Source organism: Amblyomma americanum, chromosome 3 (assembly GCF_052857255.1).
Source record: "Amblyomma americanum isolate KBUSLIRL-KWMA chromosome 3, ASM5285725v1, whole genome shotgun sequence".
NCBI lineage: Eukaryota > Metazoa > Arthropoda > Arachnida > Ixodida > Ixodidae > Amblyomma > Amblyomma americanum.
The window spans coordinates 152,238,530-152,263,478 of record NC_135499.1 but is presented as its reverse complement, the minus strand read 5'-3'; the positions used below and the strand labels follow the sequence as shown (position 1 = coordinate 152,263,478).

The following is a 24,949-nucleotide window of genomic DNA, read 5'->3' as shown; positions in this document are numbered from 1 at the left end:
AGTGACAAAAGCTCTGAGACGTGCTTGAAAATCTTGGCATTGTCGTTTTTATGGTTATGATTTGAGAATTTAATTGCATTAGAATTTATAACGTTGTTTTATAGTCATGAACTGAACACGCAAAATGTCTCGAGCATAGCATTAGCATAATGTTTAGTTTGAACGTCAAGATAGCGTTTACCACGTTACAAAAACGTCATTTGGTATTTTTTCGCATTAGCATAACCTTCAGTATACCTATAACATGTAACATTACTGCAACTCGCTCAACAATTTCATAACATTATTCTAATGGTCGGTGCCACTTGGAGCAGGTGTGGCGCGCCAAGTCAGTTGGTCAGAACCACTAACCCCCTAGTGACGTCACAGGAGGAGAGAAGTATAGGGTACAGGTGCAGCGCACCACGCTGGTTGGTTCTCCCTGTCACCCATTTCCCTCATTGCGCTTGTCACGCCGGATGGACGAGCGACCGTGCCTGACAGTGCGTGACGCATGGGTGCATGACTGCGCGTGACAGCGCAGCATTTCGCACCAGCCCAGCTATTGCTGCAGTTCACATTACTACAAAGGTAAACGTGTGGTGCGTTTTCGTGCCAAAGCACTCACTAGCAAAGCTGAAAAAGCCGGGGTATGTGTGAAGCTTCAACCTTTCCTTTGGCCTTGACCCTTGAACTTTGACCTTTATCATGCATGCGGTTGCCTTTGAGGCGGTGTTGCCTCAAGCGCTTTCGTACGTCCTATTCGGTTCAACTACGTTAAAACCCTACCATTTTTTTTTTGTGCCTGCACACGAGTCACGTGAAACCAACGTCGAGATATCGCGGTTACTCGCCAGCAGGTCACAGGAGTTTATATTGTGCTTGTCGGCTCCCGAGGCAGGCCTACCGAACGGAATGCTTCAGAACGCAGGACGCGTGGGCCATACAGCGATCGCAGGCTTTTCACCGCTGCGCAGGCACGTGGACACACTGCGGGCGCTGTGCACGGCGCGGGCGTCGGCGCTTTTCCGTCGAGGCTCGCCCTCCGTGCTGGGCAGCCTGTGGCGGCTGTCCGGCCGCGAGCTGCAGCAGCTGGGCGACAGCGTGGCCGAAGTGTCGCCGCTGCGCCAGGTGCTCTGGCGGGACCTGGCGCCGCTATACGCGCAGTCCAGGCTACACGAGCTGCTGCTCGACAGGCTGCTGCTCACGCACGACGACCTGCGCGCCCTGCTGGGAGCCGTGGAACCGCGCATCCTCACGCGGCTCAGAGTCGACAAGGTGCGCTGCGCATGCGCGCGCTGTGTGCGTTCCCACCCGCGTGCATATCTGCACCGACTCAAAGCGGAACAATGCTGACAGACCGCTAAGGCCAATCCGGCCTGTACATAGATAAAACACCACCGAGCGTTGGCGCAGACAGCCCACATTGCTGGTCGTCATGCTCTACCTTCAATAGTTCAATACGTGAAATGTATCTATTTTGGCTTTTCCTGTGTCCGTTCAGTTTAGTGAGTCCCTTCACTCGAGTGCACAGGTGCGCACCTGTACAAACAGTGATGTTTCACACGGAAAATTTTCTCTTTTAGGGAATAGGAGTAAAATTAGGCGTAAAGGGATTTTTCTCTCAGTTCTGGGGAATTTCAAGAGTCTAAATTGTCTCAGGTTCCCCAGATTGACGGAGTTTCAAAACTGCTGCGGGGAAAAGAAACTTTTGAGTCTAACACTGCGATTTTTTTTTTTTTTGCTACGGCACGCAGCAATGCTCTGTGCGCAGTTCAATTTACCACCGGACTGGATGTACCTTTGCTTATGCTTTGCACTGATCGCTAGCCATATAAGGGGCGTTAGCCTGTTTCATGACATTCGGCGTACGCACAGGTGCACCTGTGCGCCTGTATAAGCGTAGATTAGGTCCTTGAAGAATACATGGTCCTCTGTGGCAGCTCCGCTATGAGAAGCGCGACAAGAAGGTGCCCTGTACTACATAAAGGAATACCCTACTGCATTTCATACAGTGGGGCAATGCAGGTATACCTGCAAGCTTTTAATGGATTGTGCAGCGTATTCCTCAAGAATCGTGATAAGCGTGGGTGCTTTAACGACAGGGTCAGATTCATGAGGGAAGGGGGTAGTAGGAGACCGCCCTTCGCAAAGGAGAAATTTTACTTTGGAAAGTTATGCTGAACCACATTTTTTGGACGAAAACAGTCCGAGAAATACGCGAGCCAAACAATATGAAGAAGCAGTATGGTTCTTAATAGGGCTGGAAAGCCCAACGTTACTAGAACTGGTTGAGCCCCTACGCCCTACCGACTGCTAACGGTGGGTATGTTATTGGAGAAACATGTTGGAGAAACATGAAAACTTCTTTAGAAAAACAGACCAATTTCATCTTCAGTTCCATTATCAGAGCACTACAATCCTAGAGCCCAACACGCTCTCACTGGAGGCGCCTTCTCCATTAGGCTGTGCATCTATATAGGACTGTAGTGACAATTACAGCGGAACGACCCCTTGCATTCGTGTCTTGGAAGTCCAGAGCTTGCCAAACGGTGCGACTTAGCTGCACCATCGCTGATTTTTCAAGCGCAGTTAAGCCTCGTTGTACCGAAGTTGAACGTGTCCCGAAGCTTCTTCGTTAAAGCCGTACACTACGAATACTTTGGCTGCAACTGTCGCGTGCCGGCGGGCTTATCTGCCGCCGTGTATACCGAGGACAACATAGCTGGCGTTTAGCCTGTCGCTGATGTGTGCTGACGGAGCCTTCAACACGCGCACCCAGCGCCAACCACGCAGCCGAACTCTGCGTAAAGAAGTTTATATAGACGTAGAAAGAAGTTTATATAGGCGTATATATTTGTGTTTAGAATGTACACCGACCGAACGTGTTCCTTAATTGCCACCTCGCGCCCGTTTTCTTCACAGCCCGCAAGGATTCAGCGCCTAGAAAATGGGTCTCGGGGGAACGATGCCGTGGAGGATAGGGAAATGTCTGTTCTGAATATTTCCTGCCTTTCTGAGTTTCGAAGGCGAAAAATGCCGCTGTAAAACAACGCGCATTAAGATTTCATCGCAAGTACCAGTTTTGGTTGGCTTCTCCGCACAACGCATAAGCTTGCTAGTCACACTTCACCGCATAACAATTTTGTCTTGCGGAGAATGCGTACACCAGATCGAAGGCAGACGTTTGCGCTCGGTGCCGCCATCTATGATGGAGGGCGCTGCGGACGCGCGAAGAGGGCGAACGCGCTCCACATCTGCTCCTGTGATTTTCGTCCGGAAGGCCGGAAATTTTTGTTGCAACCCGAAAGCTTTGCCGGCATCATCCTTCTAAAGTTGTCTGGACCAAGAGGACACCCCTTTCAGCGAGGTGGGACCATATTTGGGCATGTTATGCCCGATCTCTGATTCCGCCTCGGCCTCCCACGCTGAATCTAAATTCATCATATCTGACTCGCGAGGGGCTTGCCAGAATTATGAATTGGGCTGGATAACGCCAACGGCACAACGAATACTTCGGAGAGCAGCTCGGGATCAGGACCCCACGACCCGATTTCTCATTTGGACTCCAGGCCACCAGGGCCTACCAGGGAATGAGGCCACCAACTCGGTCGCCCGCGCACTCACTAACCGGGCCCCCGACGTAGACCCTACCGATCTGGACCAGGAGTCCTATCCTCTGTTAACTTTCAAAGATATCTCCGCTTATTACCGGGACTCGCACCGTCAGTACCCGGCTCCTCTCAAGGGGCTAGGGAAAGCGGACGAGAGAATACTGCTTAGACTTTTCACTAACACTCTACTGTGCCCGGCAGTGCTCAAACATTTCGACACTTCTTTCTCCGGCCTCTGCTCTTTCTGTGGGGAGGTGGCTGACACGTTCCACATGGTCTGGGCATGCCAACACAATCCTTCTCTTCCGCCCCTACCCCCTTCCCCTACCCGAGAGGACTGGGAGGCGGCCCTGCTCAGCTGCCTGGACCTACCGGCCCAACAAGCCCTAGTTCAGCGAGCTCGAGTGGCGGCCCAGACCAATGGGGTCCCTGAATAAGGGACTCCACCTAGTACTGTAAGGGGAGCGGCCCACTAGGGATTGCTCCCCACGCAACCTCTCTGCAATATTCAAATAAATGCTTTCACCACCACCACCGCCATCTATGATGGCCGCTTTCTGGTCAACGGCCGGAAATGTTTTGAGGTTTGGTTTGGTTTATGGGTGTTTAACGTCCCAAAGCGACTCAGGCTATGAGGGACTCCGTAGTGAAGGGCTCCGGATATTTCGACCACATGGGGTTCTTTAACGTGCCCTGACATCGCACAGTACACGGGCCTCTAGAATTTCGCCTCCATCGAAATTCGACCGCCACGGCCGTGATCGAACTCGCGTCTTTTGGGTCAGCAGCCGAGCGCCATAACCACTGAGCTACCGCGGCGGCTTTTTTTTTTTAGATTTCGTGTTCGATTGCTTCGCCTTGTGAAAGCAGCGGGACGCCGATGCCGTCAAACGCGATGTCAAGAGGCTTTAACAATGAGGCCATGCATTGAAAACTATAACTAAAGTGCCAAGCAAGAATCGTGGCGCTGCCGGAGCAGGCTCGCGTAGCGAGGAGGTAGGAGAACGGGGGAACGCCAATGACCTTGGAAACTTAGTGCAGCATAGCGCCTTGACGCTGCACAACGCACAGAAACCTTGGCGCATCATAGCGCAGCGGGCCGTGCGCACCGCGCCAAGTGGCTTCGTTCAGAGGACCGCAATGACTTCCATCTGCAGGATCATCCGTCACTACGCCTGACAGGACAATCTCCAGCAATACTGACGGGTAGGACGCTATATACAAGCACGTCTTGAGGTCTTGTGCCGGTCACTTCATGACGACAATGTCCTCTTGCGACAACTTGATGTTGAGATACATCAAGATTAAGGTGCTTGAAGGTTATAGCTCTTGTAAACATACGCCTTGACTGACTCTGAAAAGCCAGCGTGGGCGGAGATTCTTATACACGCGTCTCATGCTGAGGTACTTCAGATGCATACACTGAATTTTGATGCCTCCAGCCAGCGTAGGCGGTCTAATTGCGTGTACAGCATGTGCAGCCACATAACGGCGACAGGAAGTATATATGCGCCGTGGACGGCCGTCTGATTGCAGATCCGATGCATGTGCCAGGACACGACCACTGAAGCAGGCTGGAATCTGGGCCCCGATGAGCGCTGCATCCAGCAACGCCAACAGGACATCGAGTGCCTGGCGAGGCTCCTGGGCCGCGCCAAGTCCCTGAAGTGGCTGCGCACCGATTTTCCCGTCGACGTGGATAGGATGGCCGCGTGCGGTCCATACCCGAGCCTGGAGCATGTCGGCCTGGTGTGGATCGCGTCGCCGGCGAGCGCGCTTCACCGGAACTCGCTGACGGTTCGCGAGCTGCGCGTCCTGCTGGTGCAGATGCCCGCACTGCGGGAGCTGTGCTGCGACGTGTCGCAGGCCATCGGCGCCCTGGACTCCGACGCGGAGGCGATGGCCGCTAGGCTGGAAGCGGCCCAGGTGACGCACGAATCGCCAGCTCCCGCTACGCCCTTGGCTCCCTTCACGCCTGCTCTGCAGCTTCTTGCCACGCTTTGCCCCAACTTGAGAGAGGTACGTAGGGCTACGCAGCTGTTCTCTCGATTCGTTTATTTCCCTCCTCTCGAGGCGGGCAGATGTGCTGTAGAAGAGTGCAGGTTAGGTGAATGGATCACACCTGAGACCTATAAAGGCGGAACCGCATGGCGCGATTTCAGGCGCGATTGACGCGCGGATGGTGGGACGCGCGCGTCATTTTGACGCGTGCCCAGTATGATCCGTCACGAAATCGCGCCGCCGCGTGCTCCTACTCGGAGTAGAAAAAAAAACGCCTCACGCGGCGCGTCCGCCAATCAGAGTTCAGGTAAGTCACGTGGCATTTGGTCACGTGGCATTTTGGGTTTGTGGTTTTGCCACCAGATGGCCTTGCTCTCTGCGCATCCGCATCTCGACGGAACCTCTTTGGTGCAATTTTTTTTTCTCAGCTGAACTTGCGCGTGCGTCAAAGAAAACACGTGCTACCGTGATTTCGTTCACGAATCGTGTTCACCTGAAATGGACAAAGCAACCTTCAACTAGGCCCTAATAACTTAAGTGGAGAAGCGTCGCGTCCTGTGGGACGTACGCGACCGCAACTACAAAAACAACATGAAACGTGGCCAGGCTTGGCGAGCTATATATCAGATGCCCTCAGCGTAGACGGTATGCACCAAATCTGAATCTGTGCACACGTGATGTGGCTGCCCTGCTTGTTCTATGTACATTCGCCTCGACAAGCGTGTGAACTTGGCATGTTTACCCGCCGTTTTCGTATTTATCTCGCTGGCAGAGAGCATGCCACCGCGACGCGAAAGCGCCGCTCCCTTTTTTCGTGCGGGTGCTCGCGCGTCGGCGGCAACGCGGGCGTTCGCCGCGCGTCGCGTTTTTCGCTCGCGGAAAACGCGCCATGCGGTTACAGCTTTACGCTATTGGACGGGTGTACAACTCAAGAAAAAAGCGGCAAATGCTCCTCAAAGGAGGCCCTCCAACCAGTGTCATCGACCTATTGTCAGGATGTCGCGGACAACCACCTTGCACTTTCTATACTTCCGGTCAACTTTCTGTGGCCCTGAAGCCAAAGCTAGGTATAAGCAGCGGAAGGAGGTGGCGCGGGGACAAATCCGGTCTCCTTTCCTTTCCTGCATAGCCTTGGCTGCAGAGCCACAGAAAGTTGACCGCGAGTATAGTGGCCGTGGCAGGTGCAAGGAGGTTCACCGCGGTCTCGTGCCAATAGGTCGGCCCCAATTAAAGATTGGAAGGTCTCTGTTGAGCAGTATTTACCGATTCGAGTTATATCCGACTATAAATGATAGCAGTGAAGGAAAAAAAAGGCGATTGTTGCAGGCGTGGGCTTAATTGTTCCTGCAGGGTTCAAACAGCTGAAGTACAGCTGGCACTCCGACGGCATGATGGGACACGCGGAACTTGAATTGGTGATCCCTGTGAGACGACGCGTATGATGAACGGATGAGCAGCTGTCTTTAAAAATGAAGCTTTACGTAATATAAATCATTAACTAAGCAGGCCAACAGTCAGCGAAACTGAGGACAAAAAAGGAATGTTTATTTTTTAAACTTGTGACAGTGATCAATAATGACAAACTAATAGTGTAACTATTTTATCGCTGAAATATAGTTGATCAGAAGGCAGGCAATTGCGAGCGTTGCCTCAACCAGCGTGCAGAACTGGGTGATGGGCAACGAGGCTACGCGCAGAGGTGATCACGCTTCAGAATAAGGTGTGTCAGAAGGGGGTTGAACGTCACAATGATGCTTGCGTCTATCTGCAGGTCGTGATCCGTGCGGGAAGGCCGCGCGACCTCGTTCCCCTGGGCAGGCTGCGGCACCTGGAGCGGCTGTACATCTCCTACGGAGGCACGGGCATGCACCACTTCTTGGATGAGTCACTGTTCGAGGCGCTCGGGGACGCCGCGGCCAACCTGCGCCACCTGGAACTGCCCACCGAGACGTACATACGGCCACAGGTCTTTGTCGTGCGCCCGGCTTGGAAGCCTGTGGTGAATGAGAGCGAGCGCTTCCTTTCTTGCCCACGCACATCGAATGTAACGCGTGCGATCAAGACAAACCGCAGAAACCCCAGCCATTGCCAAGCAGGTTTAGTCCACTCCACCTCCTACGGTGCTACTTTCGTAGCACCATGGCATTTCCCACTGGTGTCCAATAAGCAAGACGGCTGGTGGGCGGAGCTTCTGGAGGGTGATATAATTGGTTTTTGGGGAAAGGAAATGGCGCAGTATCTGTCTCATATATCGTTGGACACCTGAACCGCGCCGTAAGGGAAGGGATAAAGGAGGGAGTTAAAGAAGAAAGTAAGAAAGAGGTGCCGTAGTGGAGGGCTCCGGAATAATTTCGACCAGCTGGGGATCTTCAACGTGCACTGACATCGCACAGCACACGGCCGCCTTAGCGTTTTTCCTCCATAAAAACGCAGTCGCCGCGGTCGGGTTCGAACCCGGGAACTCCGGATCAGTAGTCGAGCGCCCTAACCACTGAGCCACCGCGGCGGGTTCTGGAGGGTGAAAACTTCTCTTTCTGAGACTAAAGACCTGCGCCACACCGGCATTTTCGCACTGTGACAATGGTGCTGCTTTCGCAGTAAGAAAATGTTGCTGCGGTCGCCCAACAAATTCCCCTTTTGACTCCAATATAGCATCGGCAATGGCGCAACGAGAGGTCGTCTCGATGGCCTAAGCAGTGCGAGACCACTCTTCCAGGCCCTAATCGACGCCTGCCCCGCGCTCGAGTCCTTGGTGGCGCGGTGCTTCTTCCGACGACACCGACCAGCACCCGCCAGCGAAGAGCGCCGCTCGGACCCGTCGACGGCGACGGCGTCTCCTGCAGCCAGCAGCAGGGCGCTGTCTAGCTCGCTCCGGGAGGTCGAGCTGATGACAATGGTGGACGCGTCGGCGCTGCTGCCGCTGTGCCCCGAGCTGCGGCGGCTTACGCTCACGCTGTCCTACATGAACGCCATGGAGGCCCACGCGGTGGCCGAGCTCTGCGCTGAGCACTGTCCCCAGCTGCAGCACCTCACGCTCACCGTCTACGGCGGGCATTCACACCGCGCGGTGGTCAACTTCCTGCAGCGTGTGGCACGCATACCGCAGGTGCGTCGCTTCGCCAACGGATGACGCCGCTTTATAGTTAATACATATAGGCTTATATAGTAACTGTACAGTGTATCACAGAGTTACTAGGTAGTGTTAGTAACTCTATTACAGCGAGAGCTGTTTATGGGGCACCTTCCGCCGCCGATCACGCGTAGCTCTCGCCAACGAGACTTAGCTCTTCCCCGCGATCGGCTGACCACCCCGCGCACGCAGTCCGTGCCTCGCGCCCCGTGCAGCGCCCACTGTCATAGGGAGGGACGCGCGAAAGTAAGACGCCGCCACTAAACGCACCTCGAACGCTCTCTGTACGTCTGTGCGGGAGTTATAAGCAGTTTTAAGACAGCAGCAGACTGAAGGACGCGTGTTTCACATGATACGATTGTAGCCGCAGCGCTGCGCGAATTCCGACGTTTTGCGACAGAACGGCGCGTCGGTTTCGTCGAAAACCTTTTGCGACAGACTTCCAACGAGTTGGTCGCACTGCCGCACTGTCGGTAGAACACTACACCGTCGGCGCGATCGTTGCGAACACCCGAGTCGTCAACCAGTAGGATTTCAAGGGTGGCTGTACTGCGATTGTCCGGACCCCGTAGAGTATCTGTTACGGGTCCAAGTTGGACTTATTTTTGGAAATGTGGCGGAGAGTTTGAAGGATGCTTCACTCCCGCCACCGGTTGGCCCGGTATTGCACTGCCTCCGGGATCGCCCTTGTCTTTAGCGCGTCTTTACTATCCTGTCTTTCTATCCCATCTTTCAACTCTCCTTCTATCTGCACGTGGTAGCGATTGTGGCTCGGCTTGAGCCAGTGAGCAGGCCTGTGCACTTTCCTTTCTTTCTTCCTGGCAGTAACAGACAGACAGGGGTGGCTGGCTCCTCGTAGTTGCGCGTCTGTTAACTAATGCAAAAAAAAAAAACAACAACCTGAAATGTTTTATCGAACATGATAGCTCGATAGAATTACGATTATAAAATAAACGCTTAATAAGGGTTTTGACACATATATTCGCCAAAGCATTTCTTGACTATGAAAAGCCGCTCGCGCCGCACCGACTGAAATCGTTAGCCTGTGAAATAGCGACTGCGATTGGCGCTGTGACCACAATGCGACTGGGCCGTACTTTTTCGTGCGCGTTGCATCTTGTAGAGCAGCCTTTACGCGGCACAGTTTAAGCGGCATTTTTTTTGGTCCACAAACTCTTTAAAAAAAACAATTAAATAGCGACAACCTTTGATGAATGTCCCTTTTTGCCTTCATGCCTCTCCTCGAGACAACACCTGCCTTTTTTCCTTCAAAATGTATCGTTATGTAGTCGGACACAGAATTTAAGAACGAAGCGGAAAATACCCCTCAGAGGCGGCCTTCCAACCAATGGCCTTGAGTGATCTGTCATGACGACGCGGCCAATCGTTTTGCACCAGACCGCCACTGACGCGTCCGTTACTACTGCGTCAAGGGCATGGACACGTATAGTGTCCCCGGTGGTTTCTGAGCGTTTCATATGCAAATAAACACTCTGAAGCACTGCTAGAAGGTCTGTGTCTATCAGCAATGTTACGTCTCGCCTACCTACGACGCGCGGTATAGCCGGCGCGGATGCAACGGACGCCGCGGCTTCGTTCATCGCGGCCGCAACGCCTCCCGCCAAGCGCGTCCAGGCATGTTTCAGTGCCACGTGTCGTCGTGCGTGCGTGTGTGTGTGTGTGCATGTTTTGCCCACGCTTGTCAAAGCGCGGCAGCCGGGGAGAGGAGCTCCTCAACTGGGAGGCGAGGAGGTCTGACCGGCGCCGGCCTGGCGGACGCGCCCGTCACGCCTGAACATGTTCAAGCGTCGCCGTATCGGATGACTCTTCCCAAGCCGTTCCCTCTTGCCCTCGACTCCGTGGGTATAAAGCGAGCTGCCCCGGACGCCAACGAGAGACTTCGATTTCTTCCTGCGAGTAACGTGGTCGCCCTGACCGGCTGCTCTTTTGGCGATGCCAGAATAAACAAGTTGTTCTGTTGCCAGTCGACTTATCCTTTGCCGGGACCTTCGGATGTTTCCAGCTTTGCCCCAGGCCGCCAGGCCAACGCTACCCTTGGGGCTTGCAACCCATTTGCAACAACTGGTTGCCAGCGGTGAGATCCCGACAACGGAGGCCAGCAGCGAAGATATGCGGTCAACTGTATGCTGAGCAGCACAACGACCATCCGGGAGCAGTGCAACGAGCCCTGTGTGATGACTGGTTGCCTGCAGCGGAACGACTGCGCTGAATTCGTGGCTGCGAGGTTTGGTGAGTGCGGGACTTTCTTCTTCTGAGTTTTGCCAGGCTTTTGTTAGTGTCAGAAACAGAGCTGGTAATTGTGGTTGTCGTTGCTGCCGGGTTAGTTTGCGGCAAGACAATAGTAGGCAGTAGAGAAAGCAGCATTCGGAGCAGCCATGGATTTGAAGTCGTTGCGCAAACCGAAATTGCTGGAGCTTGCAAGAGAGTTGGGTCTGGATGTCTCAGACAAACTCAGAAAACCAGAACTGCTAAGGGCTATTCTTGAGTTGGAGGCTGAGGATGACGAGCTGTCGGAATGCCTTGAGACCATTGAGGAGAGGGAACAAAAAGAAAAAGAGAAAAACGAGCGCGAACGTAAAGAGCAAAAAGAGAAAGACGAGCGCGAACGTAAAGAACAAAAAGAGAAAGAGGAGCGAGAACGTAAAGAACAAAAACAGAAAGAGAAAGAAGAGCGCGACCGTCAACACGCTTTGGAAATGAAGCGTCTCGAGGTAGAGATGGAACGCGCTCGTAATGGAAGTCAGGCACACGGTGCAGGAGAACGAGTATCGTTCAAAATGACTGACCTGATGCGGCCGTTTAAGCTTGGAGAGGACATTGGTTTGTTCCTGGTTAACTTTGAGCGAACGTGCGAGAAGCAGGGGTTCTCTCGGGAAACGTGGCCACAGCGCTTGCTCACTTTGTTACCCGGCGAGGCGGCCGACGTAGTCGCTCGCTTGAAGAGAGAGGAGGCAGAGGATTTCGACCAAGTGAAATCGAGTCTGCTAAAAAAGTACAGGCTGTCAGCGGAGGCGTTCCGTCGGAAGTTTCGGGAAAATGAAAAAGGCAGAAATGAGTCATATACAGAGTTTGCCTACAGGCTTATGTCAAACATGCAGGAGTGGCTCAAAGAAGAGAAAGCGTTTGGTGACCACGAGAAAATTCTGCAGTGTTTCGGGCTGGAACAGTTTTATAGTCGGTTACCTGAGAACGTGCGGTACTGGGTCTTGGATAGGCCAGACGTTAGTACAGTGGCTAAAGCCGCCGAGCTAGCCGAGGAGTTTGTGACGCGTCGGGCTCGCGGAGCTAAGGACGGTCAAAAGGGTGAATTTGGCTCCAAGTCTGAGAGGCCGAAGTTCACACCCATGAGAGCAAGGGGGGACACGCGTAGTGCGGATGCGAGTGTAAGCAGTCCGACCGAACGTAAGGAGACGGCGGCAGCCGAAGCCGAACGCAGAAAGCGGTTCGAGGCGAGGCAAGCGCGCGTGTGTTATACGTGCCAGAAGCCGGGTCACTTTTCGGCGCAGTGTCCAGAAACAAAAAGAGAAGTCGTGTGTTTGTCATTATGTAGCACTGACGAGAACATGAAGCTTCTCGAGCCTTACATGCGAGACTTCCTCGTGAACGGGAAAGAGTGCCGAGTGCTTCGTGATTCCGCAGCTACAATGGATGTAGTTCACCCCTCTTACGTAGAACCCGATATGTTCACGGGCGAGTGCGCATGGATCAAGCAAGCCGTGGAAGCTCATAGCGTGTGTCTGCCCGTAGCAAAAGTGCTTATTGAAGGACCTTTCGGAGCACTTGAGACTGAGGCCGTAGTGTCATCTAGGCTGCCCCCCCAGTACCCGTACCTATTTTCGAACAGGTCCGATCACCTCCTGCGCGAGAAGGGGCTTTTGTTTGGTGAGGCTAGCGTTCAGGCCTTAACCAGACCGAGAGTTCGGGAGCTCGCTGCAAAGGCGGTAGTTGCGGGGCCGACGTTGTCGAACAATGAGAAAGGGTCGGAGGCGCAGCAAGCTGATATTCCGAGCACGTCCGAACTGGATAAAATTGAGCCTGTAGCGTTGAAGGCACCAGGTACTGGAGATGAAATGCGCGACACGGGAAAGTTAGAAGAGCTTCCGGTCGAGCTTCCGGGACTAGGCTCAGTGACGAACAGGGAAGACACTGATCAGGTCATTAGTGACTTAATCATTAAAGCACCGCTGTCAGCTGAGCAGAGAACCGAACTACACCAACTCTTACAAGAGTTTCAAGGTCAGTTCTCTGAGAGGCCTGGTAGGACTTCTGTCCTTACTCATGATATAGAACTTACCTCGCCAGAGCCAGTACGATCCAAGGCGTACCGGGTGTCACCCCGCCAGCGCGATATTATGGAGGCTGAGGTAAAGAAAATGCTACAGCTCGGTGTTATTGAGGCGGGTGAGAGTGATTATACCTCCCCTTTGATTTTAGTTGAGGTACCGGGCAAGGAACCTCGTCCTTGCGTCGACTACCGCAGGCTTAATTCTATCACTAAGGATCAAATTTATCCGATCCCTAACATCGAGGAGCGCCTTGAGAAAGTTAGTAGCGCTCAGTTTATTTCCACCCTAGATCTTGTCAGGGGTTATTGGCAGGTTCCACTTACAGAAGAGGCTAGTAGGTATGCGGCGTTCATTTCACCAATGGGAACATTCCGTCCTAAAGTTTTGAGTTTTGGTTTGAAGAACGCGCCATACTGCTTTTCAAGCCTCATGGACAAAGTGTTGCGAGGACAGGAAGAATTCGCATTACCGTATTTAGACGACGTAGCGATATTCTCCGCATCCTGGTCTGAGCATATGGCACACTTGCGGGCAGTGCTAACCCGCCTGCGCGAAGCGGGCTTGACAGTCAAAGCTCCCAAGTGCCAATTAGCACAGGCCGAGGTTGTATACCTCGGTCACGTGATTGGACAGGGTCGTCGCCGCCCCTCTGAAATAAAGGTGGCCGCTGTGCGAGACTTCCCGCAACCGCGCACGAAGACCGATATTCGGTCGTTCTTAGGTGTCGCCGGCTACTATCAGAGGTACATCCCCAGGTACTCCGATATCGCGGCTCCCCTGACGGATGCTCTAAGAAAAACAGAGCCCCAAACAGTCGTCTGGAGCGAGACCAAGGAAAGAGCTTTCAGCGCCCTAAAGAGCGCCCTAACAAGCCAGCCTGTGCTACGATCGCCAGACTACACAAAAGGGTTCGTTGTTCAGTGCGATGCTAGTGAGCGAGGCATGGGCGTTGTACTGTGCCAAAGGGACAATGGAGAAGTGGAACACCCCGTCCTGTATGCTAGTCGTAAGCTGACCTGTCGTGAGCAGGCGTACAGCGCCACTGAGAAAGAGTGTGCGTGTCTCGTGTGGGCCGTTCAGAAATTGTCATGCTACCTAGCCGGCTCGAGGTTTATCATTGAGACGGATCACTGCCCTCTCCAATGGCTGCAGACCATCTCTCCCAAAAATGGCCGCCTCCTGCGCTGGAGCCTCGCTTTGCAACAATATTCCTTTGAGGTGCGTTACAAAAAGGGGAGTCTCAACGGTAACGCCGATGGCTTAAGTCGAAGCCCCTAACGTAGGAATCCGCCTCAAAGTTGTTGGTTACTGATGTTTTCTTCCTGAGGCAGGATTTTTAACATATTGCTTTTGTTTAGTGTTTCAAAGTGATTATGTGCTTTCTAGTGCAATTTTCCAATTTGTGGACGCGTTCTGAGTGCTGCTTGACTACTGTAAGGAACTAGGCAGTAGTATAAAAGGGGAAAGAGCCTGGCAGAGCTTAGTGAGGGTTGTCTCGTGCTTGCTGACTGAGCGGTTGCGTTTCGGCGTAGTTCTAACGCTTGCTGGGAACGAGCACAAAAATGGCAACTCTCCCGAAGTGACTTTACAGTGTCCTATGTGATCCTGAACCCGAGAACGAGGCCTTCTCTGTGCGCTGCGCTCAAGCAACGTCGAGGGACGATCGGTTTCGATTACGAGCATCATCGAGCGACATCCCTCTGGACAGCGGATGCAGTCCCCTGACCATCGGGATCTCCTTCTCCCGGCGGGGCGGTCTGTTACGTCTCGCCTACCTACGACGCGCGGTATAGCCGGCGCGGATGCAACGGACGCCGCGGCTTCGTTCATCGCGGCCGCAACGCCTCCCGCCAAGCGCGTCCAGGCATGTTTCAGTGCCACGTGTCGTCGTGCGTGCGTGTGTGTGTGTGTGCATGTTTTGCCCACGCTTGTCAAAGCGCGGCAGCCGGGGAGAGGAGCTCCTCAACTGGGAGGCGAGGAGGTCTGACCGGCGCCGGCCTGGCGGACGCGCCCGTCACGCCTGAACATGTTCAAGCGTCGCCGTATCGGATGACTCTTCCCAAGCCGTTCCCTCTTGCCCTCGACTCCGTGGGTATAAAGCGAGCTGCCCCGGACGCCAACGAGAGACTTCGATTTCTTCCTGCGAGTAACGTGGTCGCCCTGACCGGCTGCTCTTTTGGCGATGCCAGAATAAACAAGTTGTTCTGTTGCCAGTCGACTTATCCTTTGCCGGGACCTTCGGATGTTTCCAGCTTTGCCCCAGGCCGCCAGGCCAACGCTACCCTTGGGGCTTGCAACCCATTTGCAACAGCAATAATGCTGTTGACTCGATGGAGGGCATCAGGGCTCCTACAGCAAAGGCTGTCACCCGAGCCCGATGAAGCAGCCATCGTAGTGCTGCGCAGCCGAGCCTCCCACGAAGCGGGTGCGGGAGAGGTGATAACAGGTGGGGCGCCATGCCCATGTGGTGTTCAGAAGGGCGGTTTGCAGTCTTAGGATGGGTGCAGCGGGCAAGGTAGGCAGAAGAGGAAAAGATGTGAAGGATGCGTAGCTCTGGGTAAGAGCAGGTTTGGAACGCGCGCTACTCAGCCGCCTCTTACCGGGCGAGGCGCCACTGTAGCCTTGTTTACACGAACCCGACAGCGACGCGTCGAGTCGGGGCGCACCAGATGTCGGACTGACTAGGCCGACGCGACCGCGTTTATATGAACCCGTTTTCTGTCGGGCAGAGATCGTCGCTACCCCTAGCATCGAGCAAGCAAACCACGCGCGGATGCCAGAAGAGGAGGGCGCCTCCAGACCAGAGATGAGGCAGGAGAGGAACCGCTAAGCTCCTTCCGACCGGGCCGGGCCGAGTCAACCCAACCCCTGCAGTCGGGCTGGCCCAGCTCTACTCGACGGTCATTTAGCTTGACCCCCTAGCGTATACATGAGCTCGACAACCGGTTTTCACTCCGACAGTCCACTCGACCCGACTTTTGTCGGGGCCATATAAGCGCCCATTGAGTGGAGGGTGGAGAAGGGTGAGATTAACGCCCCTGCTGAAACTCCATGCAGTGTAGCGCTACGTGTGTACGCGGGGGGCAAGTAAGGGGGGGGGGGTGTACAGAGTTTCCGCTGCGACCTCCGCATCGTCCAGGTTGCGAGCGTCCTGTTCTGGTGCTCGTATACCATAGATTCGCGGGCTGTCGCATGGGCGCGTTCAGTGCGAAGGGACGCATGCCCAAGTGTCCTGACGATGCAGAGCTTCAACCACCACCTCCTCTGCGTACGCAGGTGCGCGTATTCGCCTCGCCAAGCGCTGACGTCTTCGCCGACGTCAACACGAACGGCCACGCAGAGCATCAGGCGCCATGAGGACGTGCCACCACGGTGCCACGGCTGCCGTGGATTCACGCAGGCCTCAACCGGGCCTTGGACCAAGACGCTCCTTTGGTAGCGCGTTCGGTAGCACGCGTATTCGCTTTAGCTGTATTTGACGCACCTATTTAATAATAAAAAAAATACGCAGCTTTAGTGTACACAGAGTCATGTCTTTACTGTTGAACTTTTCTGTGGCCGAGGAGAGACAGAGACGACGCTGCATAGGTTATGAGTGCACATGGTGTAAAATTTGTTATTCGTTTTCACAGATTCCTCAATTTCTATTTATGAGCCGCTTGAGATAAGCCTGGACGACTTTTTCTCCTGTTTGGATCTGCACCAAACCCTAGCCAATTCCTCCATTCGTGAGTATGTGTCGTCGCTTCTGAGGCAACGACAACAACAACATAGTAATTTTTCATTCCTTGTCGTCATTGTGATAAGAACAGACGGGCAAGTGACGTCTGTGCTGCGGAAGATAACGCCCCGAGCAGTATATGTACCCGCGGTTTAGCTCAAATCATTCAATGTCCAACAAACCCTCGGTGGCTTCGACGTTCGGTCCGTTCAAAAACGATCTGCATAACAGATGAGGACAGGATAAAATGCTTTCACTGCTATCCTCAGGGCGAATGGTTACACTACCAGCCTCACCGCGCTGCGCGCCATCAAGAGTTCCCCTTGCACCTGAACTTGTGTAGACACAGTTAGACCTGTTGTGAACCGCAGCTTTTCGAGGGCATCGCGCGGAGGAAGTCCTGTTGCGTCAGAAGCAACAGTGCGTAGCCGATTAGCTGCAGAATAGTGGCGCTGTTGTCGTTTGCTCTGGCAACTTTCGGCAACACAGTACAGAACGCATTATAATTTTCTTTAACACGCAATGTTCTCATCGGTTGCTTTTATCCTCCGATAAAGGATCAAAAGGAGGCTAATGCGTATACAGTCGTGTCTCGCTAATACGACCCCCGTTAGTATACGGGCGACTCGAATTGTGAACAGTTTTTCAGGGGCAGAATTTCTTAACTGTATTTACGCCTCGCTGTGTGGACAATAGACAAGGTGAAAATGCACAGATCCTATTGGGGCCCATGAATTTTGGTCGCGTTAATATGGACAACGATGGGAAAGAAATCTCGACTGCCTCAACCAGATCTTTCATGCATCCTGACTGCAGGACACGAGTGGAACACAGTGGGAAAGTGCAATATACTTGAGTGATGACTTTTTTTCTGGTCGTTTGGGCTTTACAGTTTCAATGTGCCCGCCCACGCGCCTTGCCATTTGCCGTATTGCATGAATAGTTGTGAAGAAACCTCTCTATGCAGCTTATGCTGCGTTGAAAGCTGCATTCAGCACCTGTCTGCCGACTGAGGTCCGCGCACTACCAACACCTTGTAGAGAATTCTCCAGAGGGTGTTCGTATACTACCGGATCGCGGGATGTTAACAGTCGTAGAGATGCGTCACCACGCCATTGGATGTCATCACGCGCCTCATAGAATACAGGGCGCTTAAGACTGCACTGCACTGTATTAAAGAGAATGGCTATTAGGATAATGCACTTGAAGATCCCAAGATTTTATCTGACTTCCGCTGCAGTGCCCACCGCCATATGCCCATAAGCAAACTAGCTGGGCCATAATTTTTTTCCTGAGCTTTTTTTTTCTTCCCGATTAGCTCGCTTTATGTACACTTAAGCGCGGGAACTAAAGTTTTCATATTAACAAGGCACGACTGTAACACCCCGGAGAAGTATATAATGGATAGGATATTTCAAACGCAAGCATAAAAAGCCTTACAAGGCAACAAATTAGGAGAGTCAGTTTTCGACCTCTCACTTTTGCCGTGTGTTCACAAAATAAGAGTAAAAGGGTCACGGAAGAGACACGACCAAAGCGCGCACGATCGACTGTATACTCCCGAAATAGCCGTTTTATTTAAAATGGAGGATGGATTTAAGGGCTGCTTTCCGAGGTTTCTTGTCTACTTCTCAAGCCGAAAACCTTTCAGTTCTCCTGGAAACCTCATAAGGACCTCTTCGTGAAATGAAATCTTATCATTGCCTAGCGATGCAAATTTAAAGCCACTTATTTAACTTAGGTTACTCTGACGCGATATTTAAGGCGAGGTGGCAATAGCGAAATGATGCAGCGAAATTGCTTTCTCCTCTCCGTTTGTGCACCCAGTGTTTCTTGAAGCATCCGCTTGGGGGCGCTTGCTTTCCATTTTTGCCGCATTCTCCGCCTCTCCTCGATCGATTTTCGGCGCGCCCGTTAAGCGGAAATGCATTAGGCAGCAGATTAAGCGGTAGCGAATCAGACGAAGTTTCTTCTCCTAAGTACAGCTGACACTTAGTCGGATACAACTTGAGCTTGCAGTGAAGCTCCGCCCATATTCAGAGCCTCTACACAGAATTAATCCGAGACAAAAAGTAGTCCACTGCTTAAGGCTTTCTTGTCATCTAAACAAAAAGCAAATAAGAAGAAATTACAAGGTCAAGAATTTTAATACCTCTGGATTTTGTTAGAATAGGCTGGCCCTATCGGTTAGGGGCATAGGGGAATAGCGGGGCACCAATGCGCAGACGCAGGGCAACAATGCCCCTCCGGTTACTGTCCTGCGCATGCGCACTATTCCCCTATGCCGCTGATAGGGTCACCCTATTCCCAATGTCCCTGCTAAAGAGCTGATTTCGTTTACTGCTGCCATTGGTGAACGAAGCAATACAGGAACCCGCTGGCCATAATCCGGTGTTAGCAGCTCCTATTTTATTCGTTCGCGCGTCCTGTCCTTTTTGTCTCCGCGTATGAACACTGCATTGAAGTGAAAAGATGATCAAGGCTGTGGACATTTAATGTTAAATAGTAGCGCAGTTCATTTTTCTTCCGAATAACTCTCATCACATGCAACGTTTTAAAACAATCTACTCCGTCAAACAATTTCTCCAACGAAAAGTTTGCGGTTTTCGTTCGAATATCAATCACGTGTTTCAGTTGTCCATAACAGTTCCACCCTTGGAAGCCTGTCTCCCCTTACGGCGACGGGAGAACTGGAACACCCTGTTTAAACCTGTAGTATGTCATGAATACAGGTAGAAATACAGTTGAACCGCCTTATAACTTCGTCGAAGGGCCCCACTATTTCTTCGTTATAGACTTAAGAGAGCTTGGCTTTTGCATGCCAACGGGCCTACCTACAAAAGTGTAGACCGAGGACAACACAGCTGGCGTTTAGTCCGCTGTTAGTGATCGGATACGTCAGCCTCGCCATGCGCGCCCGCTTCTTTGCGGCCCGATAGGCTTCCACGCCTAGAAAACGGGTCTCGGCAAAACAATGCTCTGCAGAGAGTTTTAGCATACCGGATGCCCGCTAGGCGCACGCAGTGTCCCCATCTAGCTGGGCCCGCCCCTGCCACTACGCATGCGCAGGAGGCATCAGGTAATCCGTTATACGTCTGCGCTAGTATGTTTCCGCTATGCTAAATCTCTTTGCCTCGGTTTCTTGGCGCTGAAAACGGTGCGCCGTGAAAGAGTGCGCGCGGCGTCGGTCACGTCTATGGTGCCTGGATGTTCGCTCGCCTCCCGTCGAGAGTACCAGTGTGGTTTGCTTCACCGCTTTACAGGGATGTCTTGTGGCGGAGAATCAGCGTGCCAGACCGAAGGTTAGCGGTACTTTTATCATGGCCGCCTTTTCGCCAGCGAAAATCGTGTTAAGCTTTCGTTTCCCACTGTTTTCACTCTTGACCTTGTATTACCAGCGGGACGCCGATAACCTCAAGCACACCTTAAGCACTGCTAAACGGTCACGCCACGCGACCACACCGCAAGAACAGGAACTAAACGAAAGACGGCATCCGGAAGCAGTGGCAGGGTGCAGTTAGAAGGCTGGAGAACAATGGGATACTCCAATGACGTTAGCAGCTTCGTCGAGGTGTAGCAGGCCGTGCGTAACGTAGCTTGGCGAAGGTGGGCGCACCAGCGTCAAAACGCAGCGAAGCCGACGAATCGTCCCGGGAAACACTGCAAGCGGAACCCTCTAGGTGGGAAAAGTTTTGAGCGGTGCTCGACAAAACCGGTTATGCGCGGCTAATTCATCGTGCCGCATCACATAACTACGGACATTACTGAGCGCGAAGTGGCCAGACACACACAGGTGGGGTTCTTTATATTCCTTCGGGGACAATCCCAGCCGCAACGGAGGAGAAACACAAAAGGCGCCCATGTGCTCTGCCACGTCAGTACACTTAAAAACGTCCCGGACGACCTAAATTAACCTGGAGCCCGTTACTATGGCGTCCTTCGTAGTCCATATGCATCGTTTCAGGGCGTTAAACCCCCAGTTTACAATTTTCTTTTTACCCTAGTGCGAAATTTTGTTAGCAAAAATCAGATGTCAAATACACTTGTCTTCTACGTGACAGCTTTGAAGGGGAATAGCTATTCCAGGCACGTATCGCCGATATCAAGTTCACCCCCCCCCCCCCCCCATTCTTTTGGCAGTGCTCAGCCAGCGGCCAGCGCACCCCCCCGTTCCCCTCCAGCGAGAATAAATTACTTTGGACCACTCCCGAAAAAAATTCCTGGCTACATGCCTGAGCTATTCCTTTGTTATATCCATTGTTTCGTTATAGCGCGGTTGGACTGAATTTTCGCGCTTGCCTGTACCAGATTCATGCAAGTTACAAGGTGAGGATCGCAAGTCAAGCGTGAATGTAGCCTTGCACAGAAGTGCAGACTATTTTCTGTCCTCCTTCGTGGTTATCCAATTTCTCCCTCTCGTCTTCGGGTCGCCATTTATTACCAGTTCGCGCAGTGCGGCAAAAGGCATCGGCGTAGTAAGAGCTCCGATCACGATTAGATCCACCTGGTGACAGTCGTTCAGAGCACAGCTAGCAAAATGTTATCAGGGAAGCCATAAGAAATCGGAAGATATTGGCCAAAGAAGCTGACGCAGTGCCTGCTGCAACAGTGACCAAAAGCAGAGCCTACAAACGACGAACGGAGCTTGAAACGCATCTCGCAAAGTTCACTGAAGGAAGGAGAGCTCGAGTTCCTGATATGTTGACGCAAGTAGCCCAGGTTGAAGCTCAGCGGCTAGATCGGTAGTATGGCATAACAGTGCTGGTCGCCGATGGCTGTGTCGGTTCATGAATAGACAAGCACTCTCTTTAGAGGGGGAACAACCCTCAGCTAGCGACTGCCTGCTGCTCGTAAACAGGAAGCCGTTAATTGCTGAAATTCCAACATATGTTATGCCATTGGCCTTTGAAAACAATACAATCTTTTGAAGCCGCGAGGCTTAAACTCTTATAGCCTACTGTATAAGCCGGCATGTAATATGAAGTATTCTTTTTGTAAACTGCAGTGGCTTGTATTTATATGGATGCTAACATTTTGAATTCTTTTCCTGTGTGCCACAGCTCGGTTTCAAGCAGATTCATTTTCAATCTTAGTAGCAAACAGGTCATTATCAATGCTGCATCTGACAACATGGAAGACTAGTACACTTGGGAAGAAATGTCAGGAAGTGGTCAAACCGACAGCGTTTTCTTGACCTGACAATGATTATTCAAAAGCTGTCTGTAATATCGTTAGGAAATACACCAAAGGACATGTGTTAAAACTATATTCTTGCATTCCTGAGCTGTGAATTGATGTTTTTCTTTTTTGAGACATATTTCATGAGGATAAAACTACCACTTCTTTTGGTGTTTTGAAACACTGACTTGTTATAAGACAGTGTGAAATGCTGCTAGGTGTAGGGGTGTGCGAGCAGTTCTTTTTAGAAATCAAATCGAATGCGAATATTCTTGCTTCTGTACCGAATCGAATAGTTTAGGTATCAACCAAATCAAATATGAACCAAATAATTAAAGGAGCAAATCAAATATTTGTATGATTATTTGCCATTTGTGCAAATATTCGTACACAACAAATATTCATATGAAACAGCAAAGGCCTAGTGGCATGGAGTTAAACATGTAGCTGTCAAAAGACTCAATAGTGATCTCCACTATGAGGCACGCTTCACAGAGTCAGCACATTAACTCTGTGTACTGTCATTTCATGCGCCTAGGAAAATTATCATTTGCTACCGACGATGACAGCGAAAAATAGTGCCACATCTCATTGATAAGTGAGAGGACAGTTTTGCCATAAAAATTCACTGTCACCATCAGTTTTGAGCCAGGCATGAAGACAGAGTTTGCTGGACCTGGCTAAGCCCTGCGCATCATCTAGTATTGAAGGTCACAGGTTTGGGTATCATGAACGCCGCCACACATATGTACAGCAACGTGGCGAACGTGCAGACCAAAGCGGCAACATGCTGTGTGACGTTGGAGTGGGCCGTTTTTGAAAAAGCCGCCAAAGAAAATTTTGGCGTGCTTGATTCCGAACTTTGTGTCCGTTTTCCTAAAACTATTCAAACACTGGAGATTGTATTCGAATGGCTTTGAATATTTTTGGAATACATATTATGTGATTCTTCCGCAAATCAAACAGGAGGATATTTGCACACACCTAGCTAGGTGTAGAACTGCAGAAGAAAGGTTTGAAGTTTGGGCATAAGGCGACAGGTGGAACCTCGTGGTAGTTCGCACTTTAGCCGACTGCATGAAAGTGCGACCCAAGTCATCTTTAAGCACAAAAGTCGTTCCCCGAGAATACGTTGCCCTCTGGAGTTACTACGTGTGCAGAAGTCAACACCTGGTTGGAAAAAAGAAGCAAACAGAACATTGAACAGCCTCAGATTACATCGGAGAAGAAAATGAAGCCATGCCTCCGCACAACGGTGTACTGGTGATAGGTTCCTAGTTAATGTGACATCAAACCATGATGGCTGTCTCACAGGCAACAACATGGGCTCTGCTGTCATGCTGGGTAGCATGACCTCTATACTTGTCCAGTGTAGAGGTCAGAAGGTTGGCCTAGGCAAGCATTCAAACAATATGTGGTGCACTTCCATATGCAATGGATGACTGGTGGACACCATGACCCCAAACCAACAAGACCTTTTCAAAGGTCAGACATAGCACTGCTGTGGCTATGAATTACTGAACAAGAGTGGCAACTTGAGATGAGGTGCTAAAAACTTCCCAAGAAACGCTCTAGTATCTGTCCTAACATAACACAAGGTGATGCTGTCTATGGTGTTGCGAATATACAGCGCAAGACACAATGACAAGGGACAGACACTGGGAGCCACACGGGCTCTCACGAGCCTTTCATTGTTTTTTGCCCCTTGTCACTATGCCTTGTGTTGTATATTCGCAACACTATATACAGCATGGCATATAGTGTATTTCACACCCAGCAGATGGGCACGTGAAATGCGATTTTGTTTTATACTTGCATTTTCAATGTTTTAAGTGGAATAACTTCTGTTTGCATGCTCCGATTTCGGCAATTCTACCCGCATCGATATCTGGACAGCATGAGTATACCCTTGAACTGGACATTAGGATTTCCTCTAAGAACTTCTGGACGTGGCTTTGTTCCAGTAACGTCCTACCATTTCAGAACGGCATGCACGGCAAAATGGCTGACAAGTTAGCTGCATATGCATTCTCCCACAAACGACGTTCCCTCCCTTAACCAACAACGCAGTGAACTATGGGAGAATAATTTGGTGCAGTGTTGGCACATAGATGCGCATGTGGTCTCTGCACGCACTGGCTTTAAGCAAGAACACCGCGCTGGTTTCTCAAGCCTCCTCCAGCCAGGGATTATGTGCAGTGCAGACAACGTACTGCACGGCAGGCATGTCCGCAGAGTGGTGGCGCATACCTGCTATACGATGCCAGCCATCCTTTCTCTGCAGGGCAAATCTGTACTTGCAGCCCACTTCCCTTTTCATGAGGAACTCTAAATTTAGAATTCCCACGCAGTGAAAAGTATTCATAGTCGCCACGTGCGTCCAGTGTACGTGTTCATGCAGACTCGCCGACATGTCATTGTCAAGGCAAACTCATGATTGATACTTAGACACTGTTCAAAAACGTGTCTATAATCAATTGTAGCTGACGCTAAACAGGCACTCGTCTCAGCAGCAAGCGTGGAAGCCCATGTGCGTAACATTGGCTCAGGCCGTGGAAGACGCATGATAAGCGACCACTTTCTTTGACCACTGAAACTGCGAAAATTGGCCAAAAAGCCCGACAGAGCCCCGGGCGGCTCACCACTACATCTCTGAGGCCCAGGCTATGCTAGGGGAGCCACGAGCGTCATCGGCTGTGGCAGTAAATCTATCGTCCCCTTCAATGTCAGCAAACAAGAAAACAGTGAGTGGACATGAGTGCGAGTGGACGGAATTGTAAGTGGTTGAGTGTGTGAGTGGATGTGAGTGCGAGTGACCGTGAGCCAGCTTTTGTGGTGCTGAGGTATGGTCTTGATTTGCTACTGTGGCTTGGTGGCCATTGTATTTGGCTGCTGAACCCAAGGTTGCGGGATTGAATCTGGGCCACGATGGCTGCATCTCGATGGAGGCAAAACGTAAACATGTCAATGTGCTGTGCGACGTTACAGCATGTTAAGGAGCCCCAAGTGGTCGAAATTA

At 51.7% G+C, this 24,949-nt stretch overlaps 1 protein-coding gene across 1 annotated transcript; it reads left to right on the top strand.

The window, feature by feature from the left end:
* The first annotated feature begins 894 nt into the window (after nucleotides 1-894).
* On the top strand, nucleotides 895-16,509 carry LOC144124187 (uncharacterized). The gene is made up of 5 exons (XM_077656838.1): nucleotides 895-1,257; nucleotides 5,130-5,612; nucleotides 7,366-7,593; nucleotides 8,311-8,700; nucleotides 16,308-16,509. The coding sequence occupies exons 1-5, from the start codon at nucleotides 895-897 to the stop codon at nucleotides 16,386-16,388; spliced, it is 1,545 nt and encodes a 514-aa protein (XP_077512964.1). The 3' UTR covers nucleotides 16,389-16,509.
* The last annotated feature ends 8,440 nt before the right edge of the window (nucleotides 16,510-24,949 follow it).